At 36.3% G+C, this 20,065-nt stretch overlaps 1 protein-coding gene across 2 annotated transcripts in view; it reads right to left on the bottom strand.

The window, feature by feature from the left end:
- The window catches only part of LOC110843925 (putative GPI-anchored protein pfl2), a 46,100-nt gene extending 27,765 nt beyond the window's left edge, over positions 1 to 18,335 (bottom strand). The window contains exons 1-2 of one of the 2 annotated variants that reach the window (XM_022089987.2): positions 17,726 to 18,335; positions 4,641 to 4,982 (exon numbers count right to left, since the gene is read on the bottom strand). In XM_022089987.2, coding sequence (XP_021945679.1) covers positions 4,641 to 4,749 — 109 coding nt within the window. In that variant the 5' untranslated portion in view covers positions 4,750 to 4,982; positions 17,726 to 18,335. Of the gene's footprint in view, positions 1 to 4,640; positions 4,983 to 5,986; positions 6,458 to 17,725 lie in introns of those variants that run through there. The other variant, XM_035860442.1, reaches the window with a different exon arrangement.
- Positions 18,336 to 20,065: the final 1,730 nt, after the last annotated feature.

Raw genomic sequence — 20,065 nt, 5'->3', positions numbered from 1 at the left:
TAATTCCTCGTAGAATATATGTAGTGCACCCTGTAAATCACAATCGAATACCGAGTTTGCATATATTGATACGACCCTTACGGACCTGGATATACAGTATCCAGGGCCGTCTCTGATCACGCATTGGGCGCGATGGTGGTGGCGAACTTGCAGCAAAAAAATTGGTCGTACCGAACTACACCAAGTATTACCAAAATACCTCCAGGGATCTGAACCATATCCAGCAACCCTGCAACTACTCAGGAGGAGAGTACGCCAACCTGATAATGACAGATCTTGATGTCCTTTGGATATATGGTAGTATCCCCTCTGAAAGTAAAAAGTGTGAAGCGGTTTGATGCCATGGCCCAATTTACGCCCGTCACACCCCTTTGAAGGCGCGCCCGATGCCAAACTAGCTGCACTAAAAAATTCGCCAAAAATCCAATTTTCTTCGGATTTTCATAATAGTTACATATTTATGATCCCAAATAGTTGCTTTGTCATATCAGATATCAATCTGAACTATTTTGGAATTTTGAATTTTTTCAAGCCATGCCCTTTTCAGGAAATATTCGAAAATATTGAAAATTTCTGAAAAGTTAATTTTGCAACTCAATATGATAAAGGGACTATCTGGGATCACAAATATATAATTATTATGAAAATCCGAACAAAATTGGATTTTTGGCGAATTTTTTAGTGCAGCTAGTTTGGCATCGGGCGCGCCTTCAAAGGGGTGTGACGGACGTAAATTTGGCCATGGCATCAAACCGCTTCACACTTTTTACTTTCAGAGGGGGTACTACCATATATCCAAAGGACATCAAGATCTGTCATTATCAGGTTGGCGTACTCTCCTCCTCAGCAACACTCTGCTCAGACTAGAACAGAGCATTGGATTGCACAGATTTTGTATTATCTTAAACTTTCCCAATTTGCTTTTCGCCATAAAATTAATATCGCAGATTCACTTCAAAAATCCTTCTCAAACGTAATTTATGGATCATCATCCTTTTACGAGCTCTTTTGCCATATATGAAGCAAAAAAGTTTTTCTCCTCTTCTCTCCTCCTCTAGTCTCAAAGCCTTCGCAGCCAAGTCTTCGTGCATTCGGAATGAGCAACACCATATCTGCATCCACCAACTGGGACTTTATAGAAGCAAATGAAATGCAAGCGAAGAACAACAATCCTAGCTCCCCTGCAACGGGCAAAAGTGGAGAAGTCTGTTCAGATCTTCGAAAGATCTTAGCAAAACATTCATAATCTTCACCTTTGTAAAACATCATCATCTGGATCCTCTTCTTTCACTTCTTTTACGCGTTTTAAAGACTCGTAGTCGCTCTTATCATGTGAATTTGTCTTCGGGCCGTCCTTTCATGATGATATGAGTATCGTATGTGCCATAATAAATGAAATTCACAACATGGGTTGGGTAATCATCTCACAGATTACAACGTACAATCTCTTGAGTATATTGCTAACTGTAGATATGCACATACATATGTACATAGATGCTACGCATACCTCGTCTGGTATACCTGACTGACAGCATAAATATTTTTGCAGTCTCCTCAAATAGTCACATGCCGACTTTTGTACCATTTATTTGTCATCCTAGTGTTAGGAGTTCACCTCATTCCCGTCGTCCTTATGTATTTAGATACGTATAGAAGAGTAGCATAACTTGTCTGCTTGAGTTACGGTTCATTCACGACATTTCAGGGTTTGAACAGCCACGCATCCGTGTGAGCCCTTGGCTACATGCATGTATACGTGCTCAAGATGCTGCAAGTCCCCTCTAAGAATGTGCCTGGAGTGGCCGAAGAAACCCCTGGAGCAATTCAAATAGCTTTTCTTAACGCATGGACCAAGGAAAGCAAAGATCACGGATAAAAAGGTTCCTGGAGAATGAGGCGTTGAAATCATTCCAAACATTTATCTTCTGCTCTTTAAATAAATACTTTACTCACAAGAGAGATAAGGACACATTCTCTGCTGTAAAGTACCATATTACAAAAAATAAATCGACTGCTTTGTCGTGCTGCCCAGCGTCAGGATTTTCAGATTATTCAAGATTTAACGCATTTAAATGGAACCTGGGCTACAAAATAATGAATCCAATAACAAATGTGTGAATTGGATTCTGTTTAAAATCTACTTACACATCTCAAGCGGATCTATGTATTCTAAATATTAAAATTAACATTTGTACACGTTGTTTGGAGGCTTAAAAATGGCATTTTATTTATGTACAAAGTGACAACGAAGTACACCCATATTCAATAACTCTTGGCACAACCGTTGTCAAATGTTCATCGCATTTGGGGTACAATTGAGTAAGTATGCCTTTGCATGAAGGAATCCATTCCTTGTTAAATATAAAAAAGTTATGCATGCCCAAAAGTTTGAACTCCAAAGTTTTGATCATTTGTTGACGAGAATGCAACCAAGTGTGATAATAATTTGTCAAAATGCTGGAATCTGCCATCATTAACTATTAACTATCCTTTATATAATCTCATCCGTGTCTAAGGAAAATATCTCCGAAGTAAAACATGCATCAGGGTATGGATGCCATTCTTGAAAATGTTTTAGATTCTTGTGCAAGAGATTATTTGGTTTTATGACACTTCATACCCCTCATTTCATCCCCACAATTCATACCTAACACATTTCATTCCCTCGTATTTCCTGCCCCCCATTCATGCTGATAATAAGTTGGCAAATTCAGTTCCATCTTGATTCTCAAAATTAGTAAAAAAAAAAACAAACGAATTCAATGATCCAAACTTAAATTACTAAAAAATAAGAAACAATGACCTGAATAGCAAAATTGATAAAATTTTAAAACTGTCCTGAGAGGTATTACAGTTAGTCCAATGAATTGTGAGAGAATGAAACGTAGGAAGTGTGTGGTGTGAATTGTCCCGACATCGCTTATATATTTCTATCAGTAAGTATTATTATGTACAACGCCACGATTTCCAAGCGAATATTATGCATTCTAGTTCGTAGCAACTTGGAACATTTTGTGCCAGCAGAAGCTCGGTATTATATTATTTATGTGCGTATATAAACTGAAGCAACCTTTTCATCTAGAGACGCTTAAAAGAAAAGTCATAAATTACAGGTTTAATGTCGCAAAACTAATTATCAATGTTTCTTGAGATCAGAAACGATCGTAGAAGTTTGTGGGAGACGAAAATAGATTGAAATTGAGATGTTATTACAACATATTCTGTCCTCAATAGTGTCGAAATAATGACCGTAATTTCCAATTTGTATTAAAGTTTATTTTTCGAATTTTCTATTTGCGCATATGAAGAATGGAAACTTCTTGTGGGTTCGTAAAGTACTTTGAATAATTTAGCACAGTGTCCCTTTGTCTTTTTATTATTGTTTAGGATATGAAAGTCGCTCTGAAACTCAGTAGACCCACCCCAACATTTTCCAAATTGTTAGGTTTGTCAGCTTCCTCGGGATATTCAAAATTCAAACCCATTGTACATACGTACATACTTGCTGCTGCTCAAGTCCAAATTAAATTCAGAAAGAAGGGAGCGAAAATGCAACAGCAAACATTTCACAAGAAAAAGGGTTGAAATGGCTGAATCCAACTCATACATACGGATCCCAAAAAGTAGCGTCTTACAGAAGATAACTATGCATCGTTTTGGTCCCATCCATCCGACGACGAGTAGCACAACCTAACCAACTTGGAAAATTATCAGTATTACCGTTTATTTTCTTTCTTCCTCAAGAGGAAACTTGTCGGGGAATCGGAATGGAAAATCTGAGAAAAAGGGATAAATAAGTTTGCACATAATTGACGCTTGTTAGATACGTAACAAGCGTCTGAGTAGCATCTATGCCCACGCACATTTGTTACGGAAGAATAATTCGCCTTTGTAAGCGAAATATAAAATATCAAAAAGTTGTCTTCATTTTGTTTAAAAGTTTTGCTCGTTTGTAATAATCAGTAAAAAAAAACTAAAATCTCAATAATCCATGAAATGATGGCAAACACACGAGTGATTCCTGCTTAGCACATACATAACTTAAATCCTTTCCCTGGCTGCGCATAGCGTAAGTAATGCTAAAGAAAGTAATGAAATTGCACCATTCCATCATCATCTATAGTTATTGTTGGATAAATGGAGAAAATTCCCGTATTTTGGTTACAATAGTTGAGATGAAATAGGGTGAAACCAGCAGGGGAGCCATTCTTCAAAGTATGGAGGATATTGGAGTTTTATTCTATTTTGAGTTCACACTCGGATATCATCCTCCGCTGCCTATTCCTCAGCCATCTCGTACATTATACGCCCATGTACTTGCTGCCTGATGATACCCTGCAAGATTCTTTAACTTCCCATCTTTCGTTCCTGGAAAAATCCGGGCAGTTGATGTGATGTCAGTGGAAAGGAGTGTAACGCGATAAAGCCGTATCTACCACCCTTGGGTTCCCCTGGGTAATGAGATGACACTGATACCGAAATTGATATGAATGATGGAGGATGGATTGGCATTGTCTTATTTCAAGGAGATTGTGTGTGTGGGCACCAATACAATTTAGTGCTCCCGACAGTAACTCGATTTTTTTTTGATTTTGTAATGTTTGCTACTGCGGTATTGAGAAAAAGTTTGGAGATCTTACCATGGTTTGGCCTTCCCATGGACCCATAGTAATTGTTGCGAAGGTAAACAGTCGGGTTCCTCGTTTGGAGCGGAGGGGGTTTATGATGGATGAGGGACGTGGTGGTCATCCTTCTTCTTACTCATGAATGGATCCACTTTCTACTGGGGGAAGAACTTTGACTTGATTTGTTCTTGGTTTTTTGGGGTCTTGGAATTTCCCTGGGTAAATTTTGTTCTTATGAAACGAATGTATTGCACAGTAGAGTTTGTTTAGCCCAAAAAGAGCTCCATTTCATGATTCAATCATAGTTTCAGAAGTCAGTTGTAGGGATTCTTGAGTCCTTCAAATGTTGTAGAATATCTAAAAAGTAACAAGAAAAAGAAAATTTACTCAAAAATATGAAGCATAGCAATCTACAAACTGTAAAATGTCGATATCGACCGATTTTAGTATTACTAGAAGCATCATACGTGGCCGTGAATGCTCCAGAAATCTATTAACCCCACTTACTCAAGATTTGAGGACCACCCCGAAGCGACCAAGATAACTAAACTCAATCACCAATTCTGTTTCTTTTTGAAATAAAAAAGGTTAAAATAAACATCTCTGAAGTGGGAAGGGACGAACAATTGTCAACTCAGTGACCAACTGAGCAAGTAAAAATCTTTTATCTGCACCAGCACAACCAATCTTCACAATATATTTTTTTGTCACAGTTCTGTAAGGGTTTCATCAGTGATACAAATTCAGCTTAAAAAGCTCGACAGGGTGTCAGTTAGTGACTCGCTTTTCAGGGCATCTGAGACAGGAGTAAGTTCTCGAATGACTAAATTCATTTTCATGGTTGTATTTACTTGTGCAGGTGAATTGTCACAAATTGTGGAAAATGCGGCAAGTATTTTATTGTTAATGTATTACGTATGTACATAGAGCTCATCCGCTACCAACTTGGCTTGCTCAAACAGAAACAACAATGGTCAGAAAAAAACAGCAAAGGAGCTGTTTATTCACTTCCAAAATTAACAACAGCTATCTTTTCGGCTGGCGTCAAAATACAAAAGTCAGGAAGGTCAGAGTTAGAAGCGAAAATAAATAAATCATATTCCCAATTTTGCCAGTATATAAAACCTTTGTCAATACTGGGCAGTAATAAATATTAAAACATGTCGATGGTATAGATACTTCAGGAATAGTGCAGAATATGTACGTAGATACTTCTACGTATAGATGCTATGAAAACAAAATCATTCAGTTGAGGATGGTTGAGATGAGACATATGACTTGTAAGTGCATATTTATGACCACGATTTTATTTTTCATCTCTCTGTGAGCATACTTATGTATGCACATGTATATGTATTTACCTGCTAAAAGATGTAGGTATTCCATCATCCACAAGAGTTATTGAACTTGCACACAAGTTTTCCCAATGATAAAAAACGAAACGAAGCCTTCGCTGTCGCCCGAAGGGAGAATGACACAGTGACCAATTTCACATTACGATAGCCATACACGACGATTAGTAAGGATAAGCCAACCACACTCATATTCAAGCCAAACCAATTTTAGCAGCCCCATTGTGGTCGCACTTGTGCTAAATAGTTATCCGATCAATTTATTTCTGTTAAGGAGTAACAATAAATGAAATTACTCTTTTAAAACTTTTCTAAACTTTTGGTAGACTACGTTTTAGCAAAGAAACCAATATGTTATTCAGGACAGTCTAAGTCTAACAATACTACAAGTGTGAGATTTTTAATTTACGAGACACTTTGTATACACAATTTCTGAGCAGAGTTCAATAGAAAATATTACAACAAAAGAAAATCTTCCCTCTTACTTTTTTCCTGTTTTATTGATATGCACATTATATTTCGCACATTTGTTAAACAAAGCAAATTAACTATTTCCTTATTATATACGCATTTACATATACTTCACTGGTTTTCTTAGAGTATGATTACTCAACTACCATAAAAATGTTAATTGCTACGAAAGCAATTTTACATGAATAAGAAATGTACATACTCGTGTTATTAGCGGATTTCAGTATGGTACTAAAAATATTTTTCTTAATATTGATACGATAAAATAATACAACTTTGCAATTAAACCACAACGATCGTAAACTTTCCTTATTAGTCCTTATGAATTAATATCTAAAATTGAAATAACATCTCGACATATACAAATATGTAACTGTACTTTAATTAAGTATTGTTTTTGACAATAAGATATTATTGACAATGCATTGGCGTGATTTTTATTTATGGACTTTAACTAGTCGTTAAAATGAGAGATGTCGATTGTAATGTCTTCCTTATAGAGTCAAAAACCTTTAAAGTTCATTGTCAAAGGCCACGGTGCAAAATCATAAAGCATTTTCAGATATTTTGCAAATTATTATTATTACTCTTTAGAATGCATTTCCAAGGGTAGTTCATCGTTTATGCAGTTTCATAAATTCATCATATGCACTTCTACCCATTCTGTGGTATAAATATAGATTGATTGTTACATTGCCAGCAAAAAAGTGCCTTAATCTTTTAATGGTTCGTTAGCATCGCATGTTGCATCGAATTAAAACCGAGTTAACCTAGAAAAGCGCGACATAGATCATCAATCTAAAATTCAACCAAATCCTCGTCCATTCCCATTATTACTTTCACGAGGAGAGAAATGTATGCACAATGGGCGCAGAAGAAGAACGAGCGAGCATAAACAATGCGCAACAAGACAAGAACTAATGATCACTCACCAGTCACCACATTCAGAAGGAGACGCTAAACCAAGAGCAATGTCGTTGTTATTGTTGATTATTTTATAAGGCGTTGAAAATTGCAACAAATTATTAGTCGTGCTCGTGCATTTGAGCTGCACCACGAGGTGTTGCTCTTTGTTGGTATCACTATTTTGCATCAATCTTCATCTTGGTATGCTTTGCCTGCATCAATGTATTCCTCCATCGCAGCACGACGACACACAGATAAGGCCACGTAAATTTGTTGATCATTGTGCATTGTCCATGTAAATAAGTAAAAGGTGGTGCTGAGGTTAGGGAAAAGAGAGTCGAGACACCAAAATGCACTCCCTCCCATCATGGCAAGTGCATAATGTATTGTTATCATACATTGCAGCCCAAAATTCAATACTCAATTTAATTCGACAATCGAAGGACCAAATATAGGTCACGAAGACTCACAAAGAAAAGATAATCACACGTCAAAATTTTTGTGTCGCAGACTCAAAAATGAAATCTTGTATTATGATGGGAGATCCACTCGACTTGATGCAAATGGTCTTGTTGCTCAATGTTTTAACGTCATTCTAAATATATTTATACATGCGTGTATATTTTCACATTATATTTTTGCATGCTGCCAATCGCAGTATATTTTTTCAAATCTTGAAAACACTTGGCAAGAGAATAACAAAATTAGGATTCATCCATCGACCGTAAAAATCGATTATCTAGCAATGCTATCTCCGTCTCTGTGTAATTTCTTCACGTTCATCCAACTGCATGTGTATGCTGTGCCACTTTAACGCTAATTGCAAAAATGGTAGAGGAATACTGTCGTCGTGTCTTTGGGCAAATATTTCGTCGCATGCAGGGGAATAAATTTGATCCGCATTCGCAATTTCTGATTCGGCCGCCTTTGTCTCCGACATCGCAGAGGTTGCTGATGAGTTACGACGAGATATGACGAACTATACGACGCACGGATGACAAGAGGATGACACCAAAGGTAGCGTTGCGAAATGATTTAAGATACACCGCGAGATTGTCAAAGACTGATTATTTCAGAACAAGTGCACTCAATTGACGTAACAATGATGAATTACGTACAATGAATAAAATGGATCCATTAGCAAAGTATTGAAATACGTATTGATAAATTTCCTATATTGTATGACACATTTTAGATTTGAGATAAAAATTGATGCGCCGCCGAACTTTTTATGTATGTGTTTAAGTACATTCATTTTATATAATATTTTTGTTTAGTGAGTAGTCAGATGTGTACAAATATTCAGAACATTCGTCAGGATAACATCCAATTTATTTTAATTTGCTGAGTTACTTTGTTTCCAGATACTTAATTCGTTAATAAGATCAGAAGACCTCATCAGAAATTCCTCAGTTATATAAAAGGTAAATTCATGCTAAGCATCATAATATTACTTGTTTAATAAATGCCAGTAATTACTCATTAATGAAGCCATCAAGGGAATTTCGGATGAACATATTAGATATTGAATTCAACAAGTAATGAAGGGATTTGTTTCCAAACCAAAAGTTAAAAACATGCGAAAACCAATAACGAGTCAAAGTGAAATTCACTTTGTATAATGAATCTTATTACTTGCCAAGAGGTTTAATTTTGTCATGTCACATAAATAATGTATTTGTAAATATTTTGTACGTTTGTTTTGTACTGCGTATCATTAAACACCATACATCAAACTAACCACATAAGGATACTGATGTATCGACAGAAAATTAGCCCTTTTTAATAGGTGACGTATATATTATAAAAAATAGTCAACTGTATTTCGCAAAATATCAACTGACCCACTCATTTTAATTTCTGGAATTATTTAATAAGCCATAATTATGTTATCAATTTTCACATTTCACATTTTTATCAAGGTATTTATCAAAGCCATGCCCAAATTTTTACCAAAAGTGCAGTAAAACGTATTTAAGTATTATGTAAATATGTGCATACATACATATGCAATGCATATTATGCATTCCACTTTGACGAATATAGCAAAAATTGCAGCATACCAAATCAGAGTTTGGCTCATTGATTTTTAGAAATCTTTATCATCACGTCCCACATTTGATACACATAGTCATCAACCTAGTCTTAAAAAAAGTGGATACAAAATTATATAACTTTGATGCTTTTTACATGAAAATTCCCACATCACGCATCACCGCATTAGTTAAAATGAAGTCAACTGAATCACGTCCCAGGTTTACGTCCCAAGCCCATGTAAAAAAAGTTAGGCTTATGTAGGCAATCAACGACTAGACGAAGGAGGTTTTAATGTAACATTGAATTGCTGAATTGAATAAAATCCAATCAAAATGACAACCCAAGTTTTGAGGGCAACTAACTCATGAAATTGAACTTCTTATATAAGGCAAGAACGTTCGTCATTTTTGTCGCTCAAAATATCTTGCTAGGCTCTTGCTGAATTCAATAACAGGATTCTTTAAATAGCTTTGTCTAGTCAAATCCGAACAAAAAAATGAAACGTTTGATACATCACTCACGTTTATGTCAATCATGTGAAAACTTGTCTAACTCACTGTTCCAGAAGTGCATTTGCTTGTACCGCAGTTGTTATTTTGTACGCATTCCTGACATATGTGTGTACAAATGTCTGTGTGTCATAAGCAATTTGTCATGATGCATGTTTATTTTTTTGTAAAATCCGATGTCACACATTTTGAAGTTCGAATTCATCTAATCCTCGTTTCTTACTCATCTAACAGTATTTATTTAGCTTAAGGCAGAAGGCTCCTTTTCCTTTGTTTAATAGAATGCCATTAACAAACAGGGATTCTGCTAGCTTGCTTTGCAAATGTCAATTCTGAAACTTTCAGATTCAACAAGTCGTTCATTTCTTTCAAACTGAAAAATTGAAACTTATAAATACATGTCTTATGGTTGATTAGTGATTGGACCCATGTTTTTAAACATACATATTTAACAATTCTAAAGTAAATGTAAAGGCAATATTACTGCAGTAATATTCATGAACCATTAAATTAAGTCACTTTGCATTTTAAACGCAGTTGGATTTAGATCTCTATCCGTCAATGGTATTAAGTTTTGGATTGTTCGTCAGTATTAAGTATTTGGTCAATATTAATGGGGTACACAGATACGTATAAATATATTCTTGCAGGGTTACAAAGTTAATCGAGTTCCGTCAGACAGTTAACAATGCCTACTTTATGTAGATAGATCTATTTGATGTAATACCTTTCACACATCTAGAATCGTGTTTTTTTCAATGAAATGATTAGAAGATTTTTCTAAATATTGACCTTTCATGCGAAGGCAATAAAATCTTTACAACTTTAGAACCAGACTACGCTCTTCAGATAAAGGCATTCTATTTTTTGCACCTAGTCACACTTCTTAGAATTCAATATTATCAACGTAAAATCAGTTAGCCGATTTAATTTCAAGACATGAAACACTTACAACCAGATAGTGAACAGGATTATGCAGAAAATGCCGCACATATGTAATTGACAGCTGATAGTTTCAAATAAGGAATTATTATTCGGACTAAACGGCATGAAACATTTGTTAAGACTCGGAAATCAATAAACAAGGATGATTTCTAAAATTAGTAATAGTCCAACCATCTCACTCCTGCTGTATGCATCTGGCTGGTGATATTAAAAGCACCAATTTTGATCGTCGCTGGACAGATGTTGCAAGAATAAAAGCATGACTTAAAAGGATGAAATAACGTGCGGCACGCGTTTGTTCCAAGAAAACTTGGGTTATAGATGCATAGATGCATATGCCTTGACTTTGCCTGTCCAGAATGAACCAGGTTATCAATCTGTACAGGAAATGAATGAATGATGTTTGTGTCTTGTGTGGAGCCAGGTGGAAACCGATGGACAGATGCATAAAAAAATTAAGCAATTCAAATCCATAATACAGATTGACATGTGCACACACTTTGGTCTCGCCCCAGCTCAATAAGGAAGTCCATTTATAATTTACAGAATATAATGCAGCACATCAATGCAAATTACAAAAGTTAAGAATTGTCTTTCAAAATTAAGTTCAAACCCAGTCTTTAAATGAAATTGAAACCATCACGCGATGATACGAACAATCAGAGTATGGGGACAAGCAGGACAGCAACTTTAGGAAATCTACATATTTAAGCATTAAGCAACTTAGCCCATTTTCATTATTTAATTCTTTAATTGGCAAGTTTTGCAAAGTTTTCCTCTGTTAATAATAGCGAATTTAATCGCAGAGCAGTTCTTATTCAATTGTAGATACATGCGTGGACTTTTTTTAGTGACGCAATGACATCACATCAGTCGAAGTAAGTACTTTAGCAGAGAGAGCCTTTCCGTGTTGTCCTAAATACTTATTTACTCGTGCATCTCTCCGTCACTTGCAAAATTCAATTTTTAATCCAAAACTTGTGAGCAAACTGCCACATTTTGTATATGGTTACATGCCTACGATGCATATGTACATATGTGTGGTAGGTAATGGGTATGCATAAACCATGGAAAACTTTAGTATATAGTAACAACTTGAAGGATTTAAAAGTCAACTATTTCAGCAACAGTAGCACGTAACTAATTATATATTTCTGCACGTGTTCATGGCTTATTCGTAATCTGGAAATAGTCAAAGTTCATTTATGTATTTACTTATTGATTGGTACGTGCCCTCCACTTAAACAAACTAGATGCATATTCCAATTCCACTTGATCTTATTTGTGCTCTATTCAACATTTTCAAATCATTTATGAACTCAACTATAACTGAATTGTGGGTTCAGAATTAGATCATGACTATGATTTAATAGCATATTGGACTCATTCACACTGTGAAAAGATCAGTCGCACTATTATCATTGAAAAGCATTATTATAATTTAAATCTACCAACCAACTCTACAAAAGAAACATGTCGAAATTGAAAAAAAGAAATGAAAGTTTTGAGGGCAACCACAAAAATTGCTTTTGTACCTCTGAAGTTGAACTTGACCTTCTGTACAATAATTTAAAGGCAAGCATCATACAAAATTCCCATTTGTAAAGTGTGGTTGCTTGTATTTCTTCAACATACATAAAAAAAGATGAAGGAGATGAAGCACATAACCGAATATATTTTGAGCCATAAATACAATAAGTAATAAAGTGACAGACGCTTTACACAGTTAAAATACGTGTGCACACTCAACACAAAACAGCCACGCCTTCAGTATAACCCCACATCAAAAAATTTAGAAAATTGATTAAAGGGGACGATTGTTTTTGTATTTACAAGCATGTTATGATGGAATTGCTGGGATCGGGAGAAACGCCATACGAATACGTGCATTGTGATTGTTTAGAGAGATCATTAGTGATCACTTGAATTTGATAATATGCATTGATGCTCTCTTATCCCACTAACTTGATCAATGGAAAAAGGACGAGGAAAAAGTTTTGCTAACATGTCAATCACACGAGCAAATGTTGGCTATTTATAGTTTCTTCCAGTTTTAAATTGACCAGCACTCTGGTGGAGCAGTGATACATTAAACTATATTTTTACTTGATTTCTATAAACATAGCATGAAAGATTAATAATAATAATACATAAAAATGTTCCATCTGCTTTATATGTGAAATACTTTCTGGATTTTGTATCGTGTCCCGAAAATTATCCTTATAAGTTGGTAAATTATTTAGCTTGCATGCATGGTTTAGGACATTTCGTATTAATTTATTGACAAGCAAGTCATGCAGTACAACGATGTAGTACGCTTTAATTAAATAAGTATACAGAGAATACATTATGTGCATGCGTATATATTTATGTGCATATTGATCGGTTTTGATGGCGTACATATTTATTAGTTGATGACCTAAAATAGTTACAGAACCCTGACATTTTGTGAAAATGCAATTAGTCTAAAGTTCACGTTGCTTATAGATTCAAATTGTATTACCTCCCTATTAATTTTGACAATAACGCATCAATTGTTTGGCAGTTTAAAGTATTCTATATTTTGTTGGCTTACTTCTAAAAGAAACGTAATAGTGCTTAAAAGCCATAATCGGCGTCTATTTTAATTGCAAAGTTAAAGTTATCGCAACAACCAAACTTTCTGCATTCTGCATTTAAAAATTGATTGATTTTTTTGCATGGTAAGTTAGCTCGAGATGCGATAAAGCGCGACGGCGGAAATGAGAAGAATGCACACAAATTTCTGTTGTTCACCGTACTGCACGTTGATATTTTACTACATTGAGCACACATTCATAATATGTAAATATGTACAAATATCCGAACCCGAGACTCATTTCGGGGCTATGATGTTTCGTCCTACCATGAACTTCCTACACATGCATTGTAACTTTCTTTTATTCCCATTCAAACAAATAGGGGAACAATGGAGAATATACGTACAACATGTAACGGGGGAAGTTCTCCAGACTTCCCGAACGAGGAGATGACAAAGTGGAGAAATGTAAACAAAGTTGTAAGATTTCTGGATGGAAGAAAGAAGAAAGTGTGACTAAAACAATTTTAAACTTTTTCAGACCTACTTACAAAGTTTAAACCATTTCTTTTGAGACATTGCACCTTTTTCTGAGAGAGAACCTCTGGAGAGGATCGAGACGTCAGGCTTCGAGATATTGAAGTGGCACAATTTAATTTACCTCTGTCCTTGCCTCCCAATCTCCCCTCACACACAGAACGAAGACGAATGTGATGCGCCTCTCATACGTGTATGACTCGGATAATTTTCTTTGATTTGATTGATCATTGATGTCATTAGGAGTCCAGCCGACTGAGGAGTTGAGTGAAAGTGCTGGTGAAAGGACGACCAATATTGAATTCTGAGAGGCGAATGAGCACTTCTTTAAAGGAGTGGTGGTGGTGGTGGTAATTCAGACGGAAGCTGGGTCTGGTCAGTAACAAGAGACGGAAGAAATTGGTGCAAAATGAGATATACATACTTCCATACATACATGCGGGTTGTCTATCTATCTATCTGTCTATCTGGCCCACCACGACGAGGACCAGCAGCAGGAGCAGCAACCACTCTCATCCCGCACCATCAAGTATTACTCTGTGGAGAGAAAGTGGAGAAAGTGCGCGCATGCCTTTCTTCCCGTCTTCTTACTCACTTTTGCATTAAACTTTCTCCAGTTCATGGGCTCGGAATGTGTGCTTTGTCTCTCTCCGTACAAACCCTGCACCCAATCCAATGCCGCATAAAAGAGTAAACCAAAAACACACATGATTAATCTTGAAAAAATACTTTATTGAAATTGCAAATGATCCGTTGACGTCAAACAAGAACATTTCATCTGTTCCTTTACATGGAGCATATCATCATTCAAATCCTTTTCCATTTGCCAAGAATAACGGAAGCTATTTATTCACTATTTATTCTGTGGCTTACTCGTACGTGCTTTCTCCAGATTCTTTGAGCTTGTTTTCCCCCAATTCGAGGTAAAATCAATAATTGAAACAGAAAGGCGTAGCTAGCTGCAGATGCTGGATGCTCACAATCCAAAGATTCAAACGTGTTGTGATTAACGTGCAGGAGATCATCAGGATTTACGTGTTGGATGAACTTTAAAACTACTGTTTAAAATAAGAGTGAGAGGAGAAGAGTGAAATTAACAAACCAGATCCATGCAAAACCGCTTATTTGCCTTCGTGCAACTCTGCAAGAGAGATATTTGACCCCGAACAACTCGCACATTTTAATCTCGGCTGATGAATCCGCTTCCATCTTGCCAACCCATACGCAACCCAAGCATCGAGCTACTACATACGTATGTACCTGCCTGCAGTGCATATCAGAGAAGAACTGCCATGTATGGAGCGTTCATAAGCAAGTACGCAATAAGGTGGAAACCGGCTGGGCTAAGATTTCATTAATCATTTTAACATGCTGTCATATAGCTTTCTTCTTCTTCTTTATACCACAACTAACGACCATGCCGTTTAAGGGAGCAAGTTAAATATATCTGATTTGCAATGGTCGCATAAGACAGAAATGATTAAATGTCTGCAAAACAAAATGGGGAACGTGCAATTCCGACAAGGCGAACAATAGAAGAGCTGCTATGTACATACGCAGCAAATACCGAACATCTCTCATCCGACGGACCTGCAGACGAAGAAGAAGAAGGAGAACGGGAATACCGACCCGTACTACCAAAAGGCACACTGCATTTTGCAAAATTAGCAGGATCGGACGGGGTAAATGACTCAGGTTGAAGAATTGAATGGAGATGAGATTAGACAATTGGAACACAAACCCACCAATCGGTTTGACTGCCAGAGAGACGGAGCACCTGACTCGCATCACATTTCCATTATTGTGCCACAAGCCAACTCCTGGGTTTGCAAAGGACGATTCCGCGTCTTGCTTTTTATTGGATGGCAAATTTAATGCAAATTTGAAATAGGGCTTCTGGCTGTTATAGTTAGTTTTGCATATATTTTATTTATACTCCTACGTGGGGTGTGGTGGGACTCGTTTAATGGCCATTTGGCCAAACCAGTATCTGCGGATTTATAGGTACACATATAACTTGATACATATAACCAAACCCCAGCAAGGTGGGCAAATTAAGTAGTGATCTCATTCGGGCTAATCTAATTTTCAACAACTCTCAGCATTTGCTATAAAATCTCGTTTTAGTCAACATTTTAGGGTTCAAAATCATATTAGTTTAAGACAATGAGTAAACACTTTGTGGTCTTGAAGAGTCTTGCTCCTTCTGAAGATTAAAGTGGTTTGTTGAAATGGAATACAGCGAATCTTCTTGACAGAAGTTGACGCATTTGTATGTACAAGACGAGAACCTGGGATGGATGGGTGGATAGTAATACTTATTACTTATTTCCATCTCTAAAAGTAGCAAAATTTCACTTGGATTTTGCATATGCATGTATTTAGTTGTAGGTAAGTACGGTTGTACTTGGTTTGAAATTTATTGGAACACAAGAAGGAAATAAATACTTAGCTTGGGGAGCAATTACATGTTGATTTAATTATGTTCGATGCATTTCATGCCCTACTTAGATTTTTGGAAATTAAAATTTTGCCATCATGTCTCTACGTTATTTCGGATAACGAGCAACGACTTTGCAAAGTCAATAACGGCTACATACAAAAGCATCCGAAACAAGAAATTCGTCAAGTGGGCTTACACTACAGAAAATGGCTATTTTTGTTTCTCGTGATCACTTTTATTCCCTGCTGACTTCAACCAAGCGAAAGGAAGGTTAATCTTCTTTATCTTTCGTGTATATACTTCCATACATGGCACTCCAGCGGAAGAACCAGGTCTGGACCAGACTTCCCAAAATTAGAAGCTGGACTAATTGTCGACGCAATAGATATATTTCCATTGTTGAGCCCTTATTTCCCAATACAACTCTACCCAAAATCCCATCATTCCGACTCTTTGTCCACCGAGTTAACTGGGGTTCTGGGAAACATCAAGAGTCGATACAAAACAATGCCGCATCCTTAAAATGAATAACCTCCACCACCACTCCCACCCCCCATTGACTGGCTCCAAAGATGGACCACCAATTTTATTACGTAAATAGATTTGATCATATCACACCATCCAAACCAGCCATTACTTATTTACGAGTGCATGTGTATTCAAATGCAGTTATTGCATTACATGGAAAGAATTATGCCGAGTATTTGCCATTTGACACAGCTAACGAGCAACATGGTCGGCCGGCAGTATTACTGAAAGCAAAACATCGATAACTTTCCAATATTTTTTACTGTGACCATCATCCGTGGTTTACAGAGACTCAGTTTAATTTCATACCAGAAAATTGATTCATTGTTCTGCACCTCGTACATACTTAAATAAATCGAGGCGGTGGTGCACGTAGCCAAAAGTTGTGGAGTTTCTCATGATTGATACAATACAACGATTTTAAAATGCAGTGCTTCGCTCGCATGGATCGAAAGGACGATGACGAAGAGAGATTATTCGAGTAGTGCTTAGAATAAATCTTATGCATCTTTCATGCAGCAATGCAAAAATGCATGTACAATAACCTGGCTCAATGAGAAATAATGCAAGTATTCTGACATGCGTACGTACCTAACGTTCATTCACACTTGACTTGGATTTGAAGATGAAAGTGAAATCATTGAAACATCAAGAAAAAGGTAACTAATCAAATGATGAGTATTCTTAATCTAAATCACATCAACACTTGATATGAACGAAATTGTGAACAGGCAAATAATCATCCTTTATTATTTGCCAACATTACATGCAAAGCAATAAGAAGTATAAATAAGATATGAGTGGAGAGTACTTACAACAAGTTAATAGGTTTATACTCCAAATCCCATCCAATTGCTGAATCCATTTACTTTTTAAGGTAGAATTGAACAGCAATTAAAGAAATTCGATTTCAACAAACAAACTGAAAGTACATTTTTACTTTCTAACAGCACAAATAAATTTATTTAAACATACTCATTTTCCAGGAGTTACATGTTAATACATGAATATGTAATGGTCACATTCTTTTAAAGGTACTGACATACAAATGCTACGACGGTGAGAAATATCCAGAAAAAAGTTTCTACATGCTTTTTAAGGAGGAAATCACATTTTTTTACAAGACAAAGAATTGTTTTTGGTAAAGCGTATGTATGTGTCTATAAAACCGCAATTATTATTTAGCACAGATTTTCATGTACGTACGTACATTTGCACATATGCCAATTCAACTCGAGTATGAGGACACCAATTGCAGCCGAGTATCTCGCCGCATCTGCAGAACAGGGTGTCAGGTTAATCTATCACTTCACGGGATAACCATAAACGGTTAGCAAACGCTAGTTTCGAAAGGTGGTGCAGGGAGACGCGTTTTGAGACGGTACTACTTGCCCTGTAGCCAGAGCAGAACTGAACTCTCCGTGCAATGGGTTAGTCAACAAAAAGAGTAAACTCAGCCACGTCTAGTCGTCTGCTGCCTGAGATAAAATTCGAATGTTCATGTGCTCAGCCGAACAAGCAGCTCGTCGTTGCTATGCCTCGGCGAGATTCGATGCCATTCGATCCTATTGTTGTTGGGTTGCCTATCATCGACCTCCTGTCATATCATCTATGCAATCCATGCAGTCATTCCTGCATCAAACAAGCGTTCCTCTTTCAGGACGTATCCCTCGAGCTAAGATAACAATGAATTTACGTCGATGACGGTTGCATGCCACGAATAAGTCTCACTAATCAAATTATAAACCTGCAGTGCGTGGCCAGCGTTCATAAAGCCCGAGTCAGGGTTGACTTCCAACAATTGAATTATTGATCACAAGTCATGTACACCAATTACGACGACGCGTCATATTAATTAAATTCTATTCGGTAGTGCTTGCGTGTTATGTGGACTTTTTTTTGCTAATTCAATTGGTTCAAAATTTTCAAAAGTCGTCCCGAGTTAATTATCTCTTCATAAATTTTAAAGATATGAATAAATACTTATTCTGGTTCCACATGTAAAATCTAAACTTTATTCTTACATACGTGATGATTAAGCGCAGGCTATGAGTACAAATAAACCACCGATTGCACACTGATAAGGATTGCAAAGGACGCTTCCGTAATGCAAGCGTCACCTTTTTGACGAATCGAGCTAGCAATTGTTTCCATTATCGTGGTCGATTTTTCTGGCTACTTGGCAATCCAAGTCATTGCTCAAATGTCAATTTTTACCTAGAATCGGGGGTTATATATAAATCGTCATCTCCATCAGTCAGTATGATAAATCGCATAAAATATCCGATCGACTTGAAATCCGATGACAGATAAGGAAAGAGTTGGAAGCAGTGCTGCTTTTTGTGCACACGAAATTATTTTTATCTACGCATGGTGCATAAAAATGTACAAAAATGCATAAAAATGCATAAAAATAAATGAAATGCAATTTATGTATGCATGGGATTTCATATTTTCAAGAAATTATATATATTTTGCTACCCTATCAAATGGGTGTAATATTCAGTTATCTAAACTTCTACTTGCAATTTGGTATCGAATAACACGAAATTACTCGGAAATAAAATAGAATCATAGATTTATTTTGTAAAAAAATACAGCCTTCGAGTTATAATTCTGCCGTCTTTAAAAACTTTTATTCATTTTTCATATTGAAAAATGGAAAATATGTAGTTTGCCACTAAAATACTAAATTAATGAGAAAAATGTAATACAATAGCAGAACTATTTCTTAATTAATCGAATATTGAGAAAAATTGCAATATTACAATAGTAATTGCAGGTAAACGAGTTTCGTGCATTTTCATGCACTTTTCCGGATTTTTGAGGGCGTCATTAAATGTTTAAAAACATTTTTATGCACTAATTTCGTGCAGGGTACAAAATGAGCCAAAAGTGCAAGTCTTTTTCGCATCGATTTCACCAAATTGCACATAAAAAATTACAAATTCAGTTTTGGGTGGGGGGATTAATATAGCATAGCTGTTTTTGAATTATATTCAACCACACCCCCTTCAAAAATTGGGGAAGAAAATTGGGAAAAATGAGAAGGTCAATGTACACTCGGTACAGAAAGAAGTAGATACCAACTTGCATTTGACATTTGACTTCCCTCATGAATATGAACATTTTGATGCATCAAGACTTTCAAAATT

This window comes from Folsomia candida, unplaced genomic scaffold, assembly GCF_002217175.1.
Source record: "Folsomia candida strain VU population unplaced genomic scaffold, ASM221717v1 Fcan01_Sc001, whole genome shotgun sequence".
Classification (NCBI taxonomy): Eukaryota; Metazoa; Arthropoda; class Collembola; order Entomobryomorpha; family Isotomidae; genus Folsomia; species Folsomia candida.
This window is presented reverse-complemented; position numbering and strand designations above follow the sequence as displayed.